The sequence below is a fragment of the Vespa velutina genome, chromosome 4 (assembly GCF_912470025.1).
Source record: "Vespa velutina chromosome 4, iVesVel2.1, whole genome shotgun sequence".
NCBI classification, from domain to species: Eukaryota; Metazoa; Arthropoda; class Insecta; order Hymenoptera; family Vespidae; genus Vespa; species Vespa velutina.
The window spans coordinates 10867931-10886560 of NC_062191.1; the positions used below are offsets into that span (position 1 = coordinate 10867931).

The 18630-nt window shown below is 31.6% G+C and overlaps 1 protein-coding gene across 1 annotated transcript; it reads left to right on the forward strand.

Moving 5' to 3' along the window:
- Nucleotides 1-11054: 11054 nt before the first annotated feature.
- On the forward strand, nucleotides 11055-17873 carry LOC124948553 (tigger transposable element-derived protein 1-like). The gene is made up of 3 exons (XM_047492324.1): nucleotides 11055-11169; nucleotides 16471-16572; nucleotides 16717-17873. Exons 1-3 carry the CDS (start codon nucleotides 11055-11057, stop codon nucleotides 17871-17873), a joined length of 1374 nt encoding a protein of 457 aa, XP_047348280.1.
- The last annotated feature ends 757 nt before the right edge of the window (nucleotides 17874-18630 follow it).

Genomic DNA, 18630 nt, shown 5'->3' on the forward strand with positions numbered 1-18630 from the left:
AATAATGATAATGAGGATAATAACGATAATAATAACGATAATACTAATAATAACGATGTTAACGATAATAACGAAAAATTTAAGGATAATAATAATATTTACGATAATAACGATAATAACAATAATAACGACAATAAAGTTAATAACGATAATAACACTAATAATATCGATAATAACAATAACGAGAATGATGATAATAAAAATAATTATAATGATCAGGATACCAATAACGATAATAACGATAACATCGATAAAATTAACTATAATAATGATAAAAACTATAATAACGGTAATAACGATAGTAACCATAATAACGATAATAGTATTAATAACGACAATAATAACGATAATATTAATAGTAACGTTAACAGCGACAATACTAACGACAATAATAATAGTAATAATAATATCGATAATAATAAAAATAACGATATAAACGACAATAACGATAATAACGACAATAATAATAATAACAATAACAATAATGGAAGTAACGGTCATAACGGTAATAAAGATAATCACGATAATATCGGTAATTACGTTTATAACGATAATAATAATAATAACGATAATATCGATAATAACGACAATAATGATAATAACGAAACAATCGATAACAAAGTTAATAACTAAAATAATAACAATAATAATAATGGTAACGATAACAGCGACAATAATATAGATATTATTAATAATAATAGTAATAATAATAATAATAATAATAATGATATCGATAATAATGAAAATTACAATATAAACGATAATAACGATAATAACGATAATATCGATCATAACGATAAAAATAACGATAATAATAATAACGATAATAATAATAATAATAATAATAATAATAATAATAATAATAACGATAATAATAAAAATAATGATATAAACAATAATAACTATTATAACGATTATAATACAGATAATGATAATAATAACGATAAGAACGATAAGTAAAACTTAATGATAATGGTAACGATAATAATAATAATAACGGTAATAATGATAATAATGGTAATAACGAAAGAAACGATAATAATAACGATAATAACGATAATAACGATAATTACGGTAAAAACGAAAATATCGATTATAATGTCAATCAGGATAATATTAACGATAATAATAATAGTAACAATATCAGCGACAATAATAACGATAATATTAATTTTAATAATATTAATAATAATGATAATAATATTAATGTTACTAATAATAAAAATAACGATAATAGTAAAAATAACGATAATAAAGATAATAACTATAAATATGATAATAACGATGATTACTGCCGTAACGTTAAAGACGAAAATAATAACGATAATAATAATAAAAATGATAATAATAGTAGAAACGTAAAAAGCGACAATGATAACGATAATAATAATAATAACGTTAATAACGATTATAAACGGTAATTACGTGAATAACGAAAGTAATAACGATAATAATAATAATAACAATAATTATAACGATAGTAACATGAATCACGATGATAAAGATAATAACGATAATAAGGAGAATAATGGTAATAACTTTCATAGTAATAATAATAACGATAACAATATTATTAAGGATAACAGCGATCACAATAACAATAATAATAATAATAATAATAATAATAATAATAATAATAATAATAATAATAATAATAATAATGATAATAATAATAATAACGGTAATAATGAAAATAACGATAATAAAGATAATAACGATAATAACGACATAAACGGTACTAGCGTTAATAACTATAAGCATAACGATAATGATAATAATAACTATATCAAATATAGTAACAACAATTATAAGGATAAGAACGATAATAACGATAATAATACTGATAACGGTAATAACGAGAATAACGATAATAATACCGATACTTCCGATAGTAACGATAGTAATAACACTAATAGCGATAATAACGGTAATAACATTAATAACGATAATATCGATAATTAGAATAATAACGATAATAAAGATAATTATAATAATAATAATGATAATAATGATAATAACGATAATAACGATATTATTAACGACAATAACGATAATAATAACGATATTAACGATAGTAATTATAATAATAAGACATAATATAATAACTAAAATAACGATAATAACGATAACAACAACAATAACAGTAATAACGATAATTACCATAATATCGATAATAAAGATAATAATACTGATAACTGTAGTAACTGGAATAACGATAATTACGATAATATCGATAATAAAGATAATAATACTGATAACTGTAGTAACTGGAATAACGATAATAGCGATAATAATGATAATAACGATAATAACGATAATAACGATATTAATAACGATAATAACGATAATAATGACCATATTAACGATAATAATTATAATTAATAGAATTAATATAATAATTAAAATAACGATGATAACGATAACAATGATAATAACGACAATAACGATAATTACGATAACATCGTTAATAACGATAATAATAACGATAATAATTATAATAACGATAATATCCATAATAACGATAATAATAGCTATAATAACAATAATAACGTTAATAACTGTAATATTAACGATAATATTAATAGTAACGGTAACAGCGGCAATAATGACGATATTAATAATAATTATAATAATATCATTAATAATAAAAATATCGATAAAATGACAATAGTGTTAATAGTAATAATAATAACGATAATAATAGTAGTAACGATAACAGCGTCAATAATAACGATATTAATAATAATAATAATAATACAAATAATTATAAAAATATTAGTAAAAATAACGATAATGATAAAAGTGACGATAATAAAGATAATAGCGATAGTAACTATAATAATAACGATAATAGTGACGATAGTATCGATAATAGCGATAATAAATATTATAATAACGATAATAATAATAATAATGATAATGATAGTAATTATAATAATAACAATAATAATATTAATAATAATAATAATAATAATAATAATAATAATAATAATAATAATAACGATAGTAATTAAATTAATGCTACTAACTATAATAATAATGATAATAATGATAATAAAAATAGTAAAAATAATAATAGCGATAATAATAATATTTGCTATAATAACGATAATAACAGTAATAATAACAATAATAACGATATTAACGATATTAATAATAATAATCATAATATTAAAGATAATAAAAATAACGATAATACAGATAATAACGAAAATAACGGTAATAAAATTAATAACAATAGTAACGATAATAGTATTAATAACGATGATAACGATAATAACGATAATAATATCAATAATTACGATAATAAAATAATAGCTATAATTACGATAATAATAAGAATACTAATAATAAAGAAAATAACGGCCATAATGGTAATAACGATTATAACGTTGAAAACGATAATATTGATAAAATGATAATAACTTTTATAACGATAAAAACGATAATAATAACGATAATTATAATATTATAATAACCATAATAACGATGATACGGAAATAACAGTAATATCGTTAATAGCAATAATAATAAGGATAATAATAATAGTAAGGATAATAGCGACAATAGTAACGATAATATTAATAATAATTGTGACAATAATAATAACGGTAATAATAAAAGTGACGATAACAAACGTAATAACGATAATTACCATAATAACGACAATTACGGTAATAACGTTGATAACAATAAAATAAATATATCGATAATCAATATAATAACGATATTAACGATAATAATAACGATAATAATAATAATATCGAAAATAAAGATAATTACGATAATAATAACGATAATATCGATAATAACGATAATAACGATAATACTGTTAATATTGATAGTAACAATAATAGCGAGAATAATAACGATAATAATTATAATAATAATAATAATATTAATACGATAATAATAAAAATAATGATAATAACGATAATAACGATATTAAAGATAATAACGATAATAACGGTAATAACGTTAATAATGAAAATAACGTTAATAACGAAAGTGATAACAATAATAATAGCAGTAACCATATCTGCGACAATAGATACGATAATATTACGTTGGTGCGTATGAAATGTCAGATTTTCTTTAATTGTGAACGTTTGTCTCCCTGTTTTTGTTATGCTTTTGTTTTTGACATAACCTGGTTTGTAGTCGTATTGTCCATTGCTAGAGTCACATTTTTGCAAAGAAGATTTTCTCAAAAGAGTTCCCTTTTGTTCTTTGCTTTGAATTTTGCACCGATATGAATTCAACCGATATTCGTGTAATTTTCTCATATGACTATAAACTTGGTAATAATGCTGCAAAAGCTGCACGCGATTTAAACCAGTTTGGGGAGAATACTGTGAACGATCGAAAAGTGCAGCGTTGGTTTGAAAAATTTCGGTCTGGTGATTTTTCCCTGCAAAATGAACCGCGTGGAAGACCCGAAACGTCTGTGAAAAATGATGCACTGAAAGCATTGGTGGAAACAAATCCAACTTTTTCATCAAGGGGACTTGCTGCCAGAATGGAAGTTGACCATATAACAATACTGCGACATCTTTCTGAAGTTGGCAAGGAGAAAAAAATGGATAAGTGGATACCGCACGAACTAACCGAGCGAAATAAGCTGGATCGCTTGAACGTATGCTCATCATTGCTAACCCGATTTAATCGAGATCCATCGTTCGATCGGACCATTACTTGTGATGAAAAATGGGTTCTTTACGAAAATAGGAAAAGGCTCGGTGGCTTGATAGGGATGAGGCTTGTGCTCATACTCCACAGCTATCACTTTATCAACGGAAAATTTTAAACACAATTTGGTGTAATGTGACTGGAGTAATACACTACTCATTCCATCGAACTGGAATGACAATTACAGCCGAAAAGTATTGCCATTATATTGAAGAAATGCATGAAAAATTGAAAATTATACGCCCATCACTTGTTAATCGGCATGGCCCAATATTTCTCCACGACAACGCTCGGCTGCATACATAGCACAAAACAATTGCGAAATTAAATGAATTAAATTATGAAATTTTGCAGCATCCACCCTATTCACCGGATCTGTCGCCAATTGATTCATTTATTTAAACATATCGAACTGCTATACGCGCTAAAAAGTACGAATATGAAGACAGTCTGAAAAATGCCATATCAAAGTTCATTGATTCTAAAGATCAGAATTTCTTCAAGACAGGCATTTATGCATTAAAATCTTGTTGGGAAAAGTGTATTGAGGTAAATGGAGCATATTTTGATTAAATAAACAGCTTTTAGAAAAAGAAATGCAGTTTAACATATTCACTTAAGAATCCGACATTTCATTCGTACCAACTTAATATTATTGTCGAATTTATCGTCACTATTAACATTATCGTTATTATTATCACTACTAACATTATTATCATTATTATCGTTATAATTATCGTTATTATCGTTATTATTATTATTATCGTTATTACTATTGTTATTAACGTTATTACTGTTATTGTTGTTACTATTGTTATTATCATCTCCATTATCATTATTTTTATTATTATAATTATTATTGTTATTTATATAATTATAGCTCATATCGTTATTATCGTTATTATCCATATTATTATTATTATTGTTATTAATATCGTTATTATCGATATTATCGTTAATATTATTATTCTTTTTATTATTATAGCTATTATCGTTATTATCGTTATTATCTTTATTATTGTTATTATCGTTTCCTTTATTATTGTTTTTTACTATTATTATTACTATAATAGTTAATATTATTATCGTTATTATTGTCGCTGTTATCGTTACTATTATTATTATAGTTATTATTATCGCTATTGACATTATTATCGTTATAATTATTATTATTATCGTTATTATTATAGTTGTTAACGTTATTGCCGTTATTGTCGATATTATCGTTATTATCCTTATTATCGTTATTATCGTTATTATTATTGTTACTATCGTTATTATAGTTATTATCGTTATTATCGTTAATATCGTTATTTTCGTAGTTCCATTATGGCGGTGATACGGAAGTGATATATCGCCGTGTGCTCCGTATTTCGTGCAGTCTTTCACAGTATATTCCATCCTATCGGCCGAAAATTTTATATCTCGCTTGTGAATTGATAAGCTGTGAACAAATGAAGATAAAAATAGTGTCTAGAGATCGAACATCTAATGTGTTGTGTGAATGTGTGTTCGGCCGTATTGTCGATGTTTTGGACGCCATTAGGTGTTAGTTGCGGGAACTATAGTCTATGGCGCGACGGCAGACTCAAATGCTCATCGAGGACTCATTCAGCGTTGTCTACTCCAGGTTACGACTGCAGCGTCGTCGTTAGCGCAAGATGCAACTACTACTACGATTAAAAATGTGCCGCCCTTTGTGGTTGGCTGATGGAGTCGACCAAGATCTACGTGGTATTGGACGCCATCCCGGATGTTGGCCACTGCTGCCATCTAGGACGTGTTAATTCCGCGATCTATTCTCTATGGCTGGACGGCAAACTCGAGGGAGTACCGAGGACTCAAACAGCGCTACTTATTCAGGACTACGATGGCAGTGCCGCCGCCAGCGCAAGCGGCATCTGCTTCTATAACTAAGAACTACGAAACCCTTATCTTCATCGCACAGGAGGCGCTTCGAGTAGTAGGAAAGAAAATCATGCGACACTCAACTGTTGGTTATATATATCCAATGCTTCATTGGGAGGAACGCGGATGCGAGTGTGGTTATACAGATGGAACTCGAAAAATTTCATCTAATATATTTTAATAATATATTATTAACAAAGCATAGTTGTTATAATTATCCACCAAAAGGAGAATTGGAGCACTCCTCTCCTTCCGACGAGTAGCGCCGTCGGAACCCGAAATACGAGGAGTTCAACCTCCTAAAAAAAAGCAGGGATCATCTGGCCCGGATGTCAGTACCCTGTTAGGGACCCAAGCCAGGGTTTCGGCAGGGCCGGGAGGACTAACGGGTACTTTGACGCTGTCCGCAAGAGATGTGCGGGATGATACGTAGAGCGCGGTTCTCATGGAAAACTGCCGGCGTCAACGCGTCGCTCCCACGGGAGTGTCAGGAAACCAATGAAGGAAGTAGGTGAACGGCAAGGACGGATGCTCCATTCCCATCCTTATAGCCAAAATCTCTTGAAACAATGGGGGAATTTGTGAAGGTGATAACCCCTCCCTCCCACTTCCTATGGCCACGCGTCCGGAGACGGTCTGACATTCTGTAGTTAAATAAATTTATTGAAAAACAAATCACAACAGACAAAAACAAACAGCAAAACATCCCAGTATTAACTGGAAAAGCCATCGCTGCTCAAAGCAACAATAACGTCGACCCTCAGCATACGAAGGAGACACCAAAAGATGAGGAGAAAGAGAAACTCGCGCAAGCGAAAGTCCTCCTTGCCAAGATGACTGCAGCCGTGACTAGACAGCCCAATGTAAATAACGCCATTATACAAGATATCTAAGAACTGGAGGAGATAATGGACAGCCTCGAGTTCCTTTATATATCGCGAATAAAGGAAAATGAGGGAGCGAGGATTCCCGCCCGAGTCTCTCAGCGGCTACGTGCTAACTCTGTAGTTGATGCTAGCACAGTTAAGAGAATACCCACAAGCCCGACGCAGTTACTTGAAGAATGCCTCAAAAGACAGAGGCCAGAAGCGAGCACGACCGAAGCCACCAAGTTGACGGACGTTGTCAAAAACAACAAAAAAAAAAGAAAAACCTGTGAAGAAGGCGACGAAAACTTCACCGCAGGAAAAAATGTAACCGTGCAAAACGGAAGAGAGCCCGAGAAGGAGAACGAGGCCAGACACGATTCTCCTGAAACTTGCGCAAGCTAACCTTCGCAGACGTAGTCGGAGACATCCACCAGCACATCAAGTCAAGCGCGGCAGGGGTAGACGTTATATCGGCCCGGCAGACAAGAAAAGGAGAGGATCTTCTCGAGCTCAAGAGGAATACTGCGGAAATCAAGACCTCTTTCGCTGATACCATGAGAAAAGAAGTAGGTGAAATGAGCAGCATCACGGAACTGGTCCCCAGAGCTACGCTAGAGATAAGGGACTGCGATTGCTGCACTTCGGCAGCAGAAGTTGAGGAGGCCATAAAGAGGATTCTGCCGGACTATTCGGGGAAACTCATCGTAAGGTTGACGAACCGAAATGCGAAGCAGCAGCGCCTGGCTATTGTGAACATAGAAGAGGAAGCGGCGGCGAAGCTTCTGAAAGCCAGCCGTCTACTGGTCGGCTTCGTCAGCTGCAAGGTGAGGCGAAGAGCAGGGGTGAGGCGATGCTACTGTTGCCTTGACTGTGGCCATCATAGCGCCTCGTGCAATGGCTCCGACCGCAGTAAGCTCTGCTATTTCTGCGGCGGAACGGATCACAAGATCAAAGACTGCAAGGACAGCCGTTTTGCCCACTTGTCCACTTGCTTCTTGTGCTCCAAAGGCCGGAGGAAAAACGAATCATGGAGGTGCTGTCGCGACTGGAGCTGGCAGTGCTCAACACAGGCTCGCGTCAACCTTCCAAAGGTTTGGCTATAGAGAGACGATCCCGGACATCTCTCTAGCCAACGAACTCCTTGTGGCGAGAAACGCAGATTGGCGTGTGATCGAAGATTACACCGGTAACGATCACCAGTACATTTTATTCGACGAACACGATAGGAGGCCTGCCGTGATAAGCGTAACGCGATCCCACCGGTCGAACATCGAAAAAATAGGTCGAGAGTGACTATCCGCAGCCATAGGTGAAGGTTGGAGGTCTCTTCAAATTTCTTACGCGAGTTTATCGTGTACTCCCCAAGTCAGGAAAATGACTGCAGCAACCATGCAGCTTATCCAAATTGTATGGGCGGCAGCGGCGCCAAAGAAGTGCACGAAACGGCAGAGGCGTCGTGCATATTGGTGGACGAACGAGATCGCAGTCCTTCACAAAAAGTGCTTAAGGCTTCGTCGGTTAGCACAACGAGCGAAGAGGCTCAAACTTGGCCGCAGAGTATCAAGCGGTCAAGAAGCACTGAAGAGGACCATCAAGACCAGTCAACGATGGTGCTGGAAGGAGCTGTACATGGACATCGACCAAAATCCGTGGGGATTAGGATACCAGATCGTCACTCGCAAGCTGGTGACCTAAACGCAAGGAATCCCTCAGAAGGCGAGGACTCTGGAGAACATCGTATAATCTATTCCCCCCAGAGCCGAAGACAGAGATTGGCACGGCTGCACCTAGCAGACCCGAAGCGCCACAATTTACGGAAGAGGAGCTACTCAGGGCCGCATCTTCTATGCGGAACAAGAAAGCTCCAGGTCCAGATGGCTTTCCAGCGGAAGTAATTAAAGCCGTTGCGCAGAGTCACCCTGAGTTCTTGCTAATAAGCAAGGGTCAAGCAGAAGTCGCTTCGTCATACAGGCCTATTTGTATGCTCGATACGGCTGGCAAGATCCTGGAGATACTGCTTAGGCCACGGCTGCACGCGGTCGTGAGGGCAGGGGGCGATCTTGGTGCTCGTCAGTATGGGTTTCGATCCGGCCTCTCTATCATCTACGCAGTCCAGGAGGTTGTCGCGGCCGCTAAAATGACGGCGCGCGGGAACCACCTATCCCTTTGTGTCTGCTGGCCACCTTAGACGTGAGAAATGCCTTCAACTCCGTCAGGTTGTACTTGGCAATGGAAGCGCTTGAACATAATTTCAGGATCCCGGAGTACCTACTCCTAATACTCGGGGACTACTAGCTTCCTATAATGCAATACAGGCGATGGTGCGGGAAGCTTGCAGCTGACATTGGGGGCAGCCCAGGACACCATGCTGGGACCGGACATTTGGAATATTTTTTTACGATGGTATAATACGTATGGCAGTCCCTGAAGAAGCTTTCATGGTTGTGTACGCAGATGACATTGCAGTTGTCATAACTGCAACAGACACGAAGGAGGCACAGCTGTTGCTTAACCAGGTTATGCGCAGAGTCATCTCCTGGACAGAAGAACACGGGCTGGTCTTAGCAGCCTAGAAGACTGAGATCGTGCTACTTACAAAGAAGTGCATTAATACTTTGCGCAGCTTCACTGTAAGAGACGCGACGGTCCGGACTAAGTCGGCTATCAAGTATGTAGGAATAATGCTCGATAGTAAATTCAATTACGGAGAGCATATTATTAGGGCAGCCGACAAGGCGGCAAAAGTAGTAGCCTCGCATGGCACACTCATGGCCAACGTCAACGGTTCCCGACTGTGCATGAAGCGACTACTGATGCGCATCGCCGAAGCAGTGATGCTGTATGGCGTGGAAGTCTAGATCGAGGCACAGTGACACGAGAAATATCGCAAGCGCATAGCCGCGGTACAGTGGAGTGTCGATCTCCGAATCGCGTGCTCCTACCGCACAGTCTCGGAGCCGGAGTGCTAGTGGTCGCGGGGATAGTCCCGATCGATGTACTACCCAAGGAGAGACAATTCGTCCACCAGCAGAAGGCCGTTTTGGGGAAGGAGGAGGCATCAAGGATAGCCAGGATTACCAGCATCGAAGCCTGGCGAAGCAGATGGGAACAGGAACCTAGATGCAAGTGGTTTGCCCGACTCATTAGTCGACTAGACAATTGACTATACCAGGAGGCGGGAGAGGTCGACTTCTACCTCACCCAATTCTTGACAGGGCATGGTCTGTTCCTCTCCTACCTCGCAAAAATGAGGAAGGTAGCAGACGGCAACTGCCCCTATGGAGACTTGACGAATGACGACGCCCACCACATTCTTCAGATGTACACGGTGGAGCGCCGAACGACTCGCCTTGGAGCAGGACTTTGGAGACATTTCGCCAGACAATAGTATTGAGAAAATGCTCCGAGGTCAGGAGGAGTGGAACAAGGTGGCCTGGTACATTAGGGCCATCTTGCACAGAAAGAAGAGGGAGATGGTTGGCCCACAGGCGCGTCATCAACGTTGCTCCAGGTTCCTGCCACGTAGAGTTGAAGGGAGAGTCACGTAAATGGACCTGATGCAGTGGCGCCATCCCGAAGTAATGCCACATGGTGGTGCCGGAATGGTTTCACTATGCCACTAGGATGGATATGAGTTTAGTCGTTGGTGCCTATTCCAACAATGAGCACGACACTCCAGGAACTTTAATGGGGGACCCAAATGGTGGAGGGTTCCTCTGATTGGCGAAGTCCTGGGTTAGTGCGTAAAGATTGGCATTATTAGACTATCGAAAAAAAAATCTATTTTTATTATTATTACTACTACTATTATTATTATTATTGTTAATACTATTATTATAATTATTATTATAGTTTCTAGCGTTATTACTATTATGATTGATATTATTACCGTATTAACGTTATTATCGATATCATTGTCATTATCGTTATTATCGTTATTATAGTTATTATCGTTATAATCGTTATTATCGTTATTATTATTATTACCGTTATTATCGTTATAATTATTATTATTATTAATATTATTAGTATTATTGTTATCCTTGTTATTATTATCGTTATTATTATTATTATCCTTACAATTATTATTATTGTTATTACTATCGTTATAATGGTTATCATCGTCATTATCGTTATTATCGTTATCATCGTTATAATTATTTTGATCGTTTTGGCGTTATTACTATTATTATTATTATTGTTATTATAGTAATTATCGTTTTTAACGTTATTAAGGTCATAATTAAGATTATCGTTATTATTACCGTTAGTAACGTTATTAGTGTTGTTATCGTCATTATCGTTATTATCGTTATTATTATTTTCATTATTATTATTATTATTATTAGTATAATTACTATTATTTTTTTTTATTATTATTATTATTATTATTGTTATTATTATTATTATTTTTTTTATTATTATTATTATTATTTTTGGTATTATTATTAATATTATTATTATTATTATTATTAGTGTCATTATCGTTATTATCGTCATTATAGTTATTATAGTTATTATTTTTATAATTGTTATTATGGTTATTACGTTTTTATCGTTATAATCGTTATCGTTGTTATTTCTAATGATATTGTTATTATCCTTCTTACTTTAGCTAGGTTATTCTTATTATTATAAATGTTATTATAGTTATATCTTTCTATCTTATTAACGTCATTATCGTTATTATTATTATTTATTTTACAATTATTATGATTATAGTTACTTTGGTCATTATTATAATTATTATTCTTATTACTTTTATTTCTTGTTTTTATTATTATTATCGTTATTATTATTATCGATGATGTTTTTTTATCATATATTTGATCTTTCTAAAAACATTATATTTTTGTAATTTTTTTTATTCTGTGTCCATGTAATATATTCATCTAAGAAATTGAAGGCATATACCACTTTTTAAATAACGACGATATGGGTCGGCACATGCAAAACAGTATAACATTAAGAGAAAATGTTAAATACCACTTACCTTTTAAAATAGTAACATGATATCCAGTAATCCAGAGAGCTGAATCGATTGTTAACATTCTCCAAACTGCGGTGAATGTACTTACGTAAATTTAAGCATTACTACTTTTCTGTAGCAAATTTCACAATTTTCAATCATATTATAAGACATATTATTGTTCATGTACGCATTTAACGTTAGCAGAAATTTTACATTCGTAATTTTTTCTTTATTCAGTGCCGATAGAATATAATATCTAAGGAATTAGAAAAGACATCAATTTTTCGTATTTCGATGATAAACGTATTCGCGAAGGAAACGTGTATAGTAATGATATAATATTATAAATCAGGATTCGCTTAAAGAGAATTAAAAGAATAAATGAATTAAAAGATATTTCAACATTGCCTGTTTTGACGATATTATGATATTTGCAAGACATTACATATATCATAATGAAATAATGTTAAAAACCTCGATTTCAATAAAAAAGGTAGTTTAATCTTAGGAAATGCAGTGTGCTGTATCGACTGGTAACATTTTCCAAATAGGTGTACAAATATTAAGAAATATTTTATGATTAGAATTATTCTTGTAGTAAAATTTGTATTTTAGATTACATTATTAGACAATTTTTATGTTAAAACATGCACTTACTGACAGTAGAAACGTTATTATCTTCTTTACTCTGTATATTCTTTACTCTGTTATATTCTTTACTCTGCGTGGATAGTATAGAAAGTCTATAAAATTAATAGAGATTTCAACTTTTCGTATTTCGACGATACGCGAATACAATCGAAAAAGCACATGTACGGAACCATATAATGTTAAAATCATCGGATCCAATAATAGTAAAAATTTGATCTGAGGAAATGCAGTGTGCCGATACGTAGGGTAATATTTGCAAAACTGTGGTACAAGTATTATCGAGGATATTACGATTTTAACTTCTCATATAGCTGTATTCGCATATGTCGTTTATATTTTTCGACAATTTACTTGTTAACACACGTATTTACACATAGTAAAAACGTTATATTCTTGTTATATTCTTATTTCTGCGTCGATAGAATATAAAATCAATGACGGTAATAATCTAAAAGACTAATAACGATCATATTAATAATAACGATAATAACGAAAATAAAGATAATAACCTTAATATAGATAATAATAATAATAACGATAATAACGATAATATTAACGATATTGGTAAAAGTAAGGAAAACAGCGACGATAATAAAGATTATAATAATATATGTAAAAATAATAACAATAATAATAAAAATATCGGTAGTAACGATAAAAACATTAATAATGATAATAACCACAATAACGATAATAATGTTAATAACGTTAATAACGATAGTTATCACGAAAATAAGTATAATAACGATAAGAACTATAATAACAATAACAACGACAATAGCAATAATAGTAACGGTAAGATTAATGGTGAGGATAACAGCGACAATAATCACTATAATAATAATTATCATAGTGATTATAATAATAATGTTAATAATAAATATAAATATATGATAGAAAATAATGATAATAAAGATAATGACGACAATAACCGTAATAAGGTTAATAATGTTATTAATGTGGATAATAAAAGTAATAACAATAATAACGATAATAATAAAATTAATGATAATAATAAAAATAACGATAGTAACGATAGAAAAGATAATCATGATAATAATAATAAAAACGGTATTAACGATAATAATAAAAATAACTTTAAAAAAGATAAGAATGATAATATCGATAAAACAATAATAATAATAGTAACAGTAATAACGATAATAGCGATAAAACGATAATCACGGTAGTAACGTTAATAAAGATAATAGTGTTCATTACGTTAATAATGATAATAATAAAAATAATAACGATGATAATGTAAATAACGGTAATAATAACGATAATAATAGTAATAATAATAATAATAGTAATAATACTAACGAAAACAACGATAATAATAATAATAACTATAATAACGATAATAACAATAATGACGATAATAACATTAAGAGTGTAAGTATCGATAATAATAACAATATTAAAGTTAATAGCAATAATAATAACGATAATAATAATAGTAAGGATAACAGCGACATTTATCAGGCTAATAATATCAATAATAATGATCATAATAATATCTGTGATAATAAAAATATAGATAATACAGATAAAAACCTTACAAATGATATTAAGATAATAATAATAATAATAATAACAATAATGATAATGATAAAAAAAACGATAACAAAGATAATAACCATAATAAGGATGCTAACGATAATCAGGATAATAACGATAATAACTTTAATAGAAATAATAATAACGATAACCATAATAATAAAGAAAGCAGCGACAATAATGACAACAATAATAATAATAATAATGATAATAATAATAACGTCAATAATTAAAATAACGATAATGAAGATAATATCGATAATAACAACAATAACGGTAATATTGTTAATAAATTTAATAATAACGATAATAATAATAATCACAATATCAACGATAATAACAACAGTTATAACGATAACAACGATAATAGCGAAAATAACAGTAATAAAGCAATAATGTTAATAGCGATAACAATAAAAATAACGATATAAACGGTAATAACAGTTATTAACGGTAATAACAATAATGATAATGATAATAATAACCATAATAACGATAGTAACGTTAAATATAACGTTATTGACAATAATAACGATAATAACATTAATGACCATAATAACAATAATATTAAAGATAATAATAAAAATATCTACAATAACGATAATACCAATAATAACGATAATAATAACAATAACGATAATAGAGATAATATCGGTAATAACGATCATAATGATAATAATAATAATAACGATAATAAAGATAATAACGATAATAATAATAATAACGATAATAACGATAATAAAAACGATAATAATAATAATAACGTTGATAATTATTATAACAATAATAATAACGATAATAACGATAATAACGACAATAATGTCGATAATAATAATAATATCGACAATTACGATAGTAACGATATTAACAACGATAATAATAATAATAATGGTAATAACGAAAATAATGAAGACGATGATAATAAAGATAACAAAAATAATAATAACGATAAAATAAAAAGAACGGTAGTAAAGATAATAACGATAATAACTATTGTAACGATAATAATAACGATAATAGCGATAATAACGATATTGTAACGATAATAATAACGATAATAACGATAATACCGATATTGTTAACAATAATAATAACGATAATAACGATAATACCGATATTGTTAACAATAATAATAATAGAAAGAATATCAGCGACAATAATAACGATAATAAAAATAAAAATAATAAATATAACGGTAATAATATAATTAATGATAATAATTAAAACAACGATAATAACGATAAAAACGATAATCGCGATAATAATAATAATAATGATAATAACGGTAATAGCTATAATAACGATTATAACGGTAATAAAGTTACTAACGAAAATAATAACGATAATAATACAGTAAAACCTGGTTTTGTGCGGTCTTTTTTATGCAATTTATTTTTCTGCGATTGGTTTTGTGCAATTTTTTTGATGCGATTTTTTTTATGCAGTATATGAATCTTAGCGGCGTTAGCACCAGTTTAATGTTTCCTATCAATGTACATATACATGTTGTGGACGAACTCTGATTACGTGGTCTTCTTGACAACGATGTATCTGGACTTCGCGATGCTCTGTTCATTTTTTTTGAACAATCTCCTGACAAGACAGAGTTAATTACGTACATATTGTCGCTCGACGAGCGAACAGTATACGCTTTGTATTCAGAGTTTTATCCACGGTTCATGTGATTAAGGTTCCATTTTATAGTAAGATTAAAGATAAATAAATTAGTTAATTTTGTTTCTATTTACATGTAGTTTTTATGATTTTTATTTTATTTTTAGACATAAGAACTCCCTTAAAATGAATAATTATACCCAACAGAAAGTAAAAGACAGACAATTCCATTAGAAACAAAAATTCTAACATTAAATAGGCTAGCAGATGGTAAAGGATCCACAGCTGTTGCTAACGAATTTAAATTAGGTGAATCCACGATATGAGCTATACACAAACGTGCGAGTAAAATATATGAATCTCTTAATAGTGCAACGAACGACAGTAGTAAAAGATCATGATATTCGAGAAATATTGTAATAGAGAAGACGGAAAAGGCTCACGTGTTTTAAGTTAAAGATTTAACTAATAAACGAATTCCCGTTCACAAAGAATTAATTCAAGAAAAAGCAAGACAGTATTTCAACCATCTGAAGGATTTAGAATCATGTTCGTCATCCTGTTTACGAAACGTGAAAGTTTCTGCGAGCAATGGCTGGTTTGCTGGATTTTTACAACGATACGCACTTCACAATGTGAAGATACAAGGCGAGGCAGCGTCCGCAGATGAAACTGCTGCTATGAATTATCGCAAAGTATTAGCGGAAATCATTAATGATTGTGGATATTGCCCAGATCAAGTATTTAATGCAGATGAGACTGGGTTATTCTGGAAAAAGATGCCCAACCGAACATTCATTGCGAAATCGGAGAAAACTGCAACTGGTTTTAAAGCGGCAAAGGATCGAATCACACTTCTCCTTTGCAGTAATGCCTCTGGTGCAAAGATGTTAACACCACTTGTTATAAATAAAGCTTTACACCAACATGCGCTAAAAGGCGTAAATTTATCTGAATATCCAGTACACTTCATGAACAATAAAAAAGCATGGGTCATATCAGCTGTATTTGCAACATTGTTCAACGATTCTTTTGTACCAGAAGTTGAAAAATACATGGAAGAGATGGGTCTTCCGTTTAAAGTGTTGCTAATTGTAGATAATGCACCCGGTCATCCCTTTATTATACATCCTAATGTACAAATAGAGTTTTTACCACCAAATACGATTAGCCTTATGGAACTATTGGATCAGGGCATAATCGCAAATTTTAAGAAATATTATATCACATTAACTTTCAGCTACATTTTGAAAAAGCTAGAGAACGATAAATTAAGCGTGATTGAAGTTTGGAAAAAATTCTCAATTTTAGACGGCATAAACCATATTATTGCAGCAATTGGACAAATCAAACAACACACATTAAATTCGTGCTGGAAAGCGATCTGGCCTAAATGTGTAATTAATCGAAACGTTACCGAAAAAGCATCAACGTTATTATCTGAAATAAGTGCGCTTGCACATAACATCGGCGGAGAAGGCTTTGATACTTTCGGCGAAAATGACCTGGACGAGATGATTGAGGACCAAACTGTCAATGATAGTGACATTATCAATAGTTTAATAGATTATGAAAATGGACAAGAAGAACCGGAATCTATTACAGCATGAAATATATGTAGGGATCCAGATTTCTAAAAAATTGGAAACGCATTTTCTTAAAATAGATACCAATGCGGAAAGACGCTTAAAATTCAAAAAAGAGCTGAGCTCATGCATGTCTCACTATCGTGACGTTTACAAGAAATTGACTAGTTGACCGTCGTTACAAAAACTGATCACTGACTTTATGGTACCAAAAACAAATCAATTGAAATCATATCTTCAAGCGACGAAAGCAATTTTGAACCAATTCAACACAAGAAGATGCGCGTTTTGGATTACGACGAGTGGCACCAATCTATTTAATGTATAATTTGAAAATATCTCCATATATATGTACAATGAAGAATTAAATATTATTACAATTTCTTCAGGTCTAATTTAATTATTTAATTTAATTGAAAGTATTTTCTCATCTATTTCATAAATCATTGATGTATTTTCTAAGTCCGACTTTTTTTATTGGATCCCTGTCCAACGCACAAAAAAAAAATTTAGGTAGTATATCGTACGAAGTTATTTATTACATGTAAGAATTTATAAAATTCCAAATATTTTTCTCGACTATTTCTTTTATGCGGTCTCTATCCAGCGCACAAAAACAGGTTTTACTGTAATAATAACGATGATAACGATAACAATACCGATAATAAAGATAATACAATTATAACGATAATAACGATGATAACGTTAATAATGAGATATAACGATAATAATAAAAATAATAACGATATTAACGTATATAACGATAATAATAAAGATAATA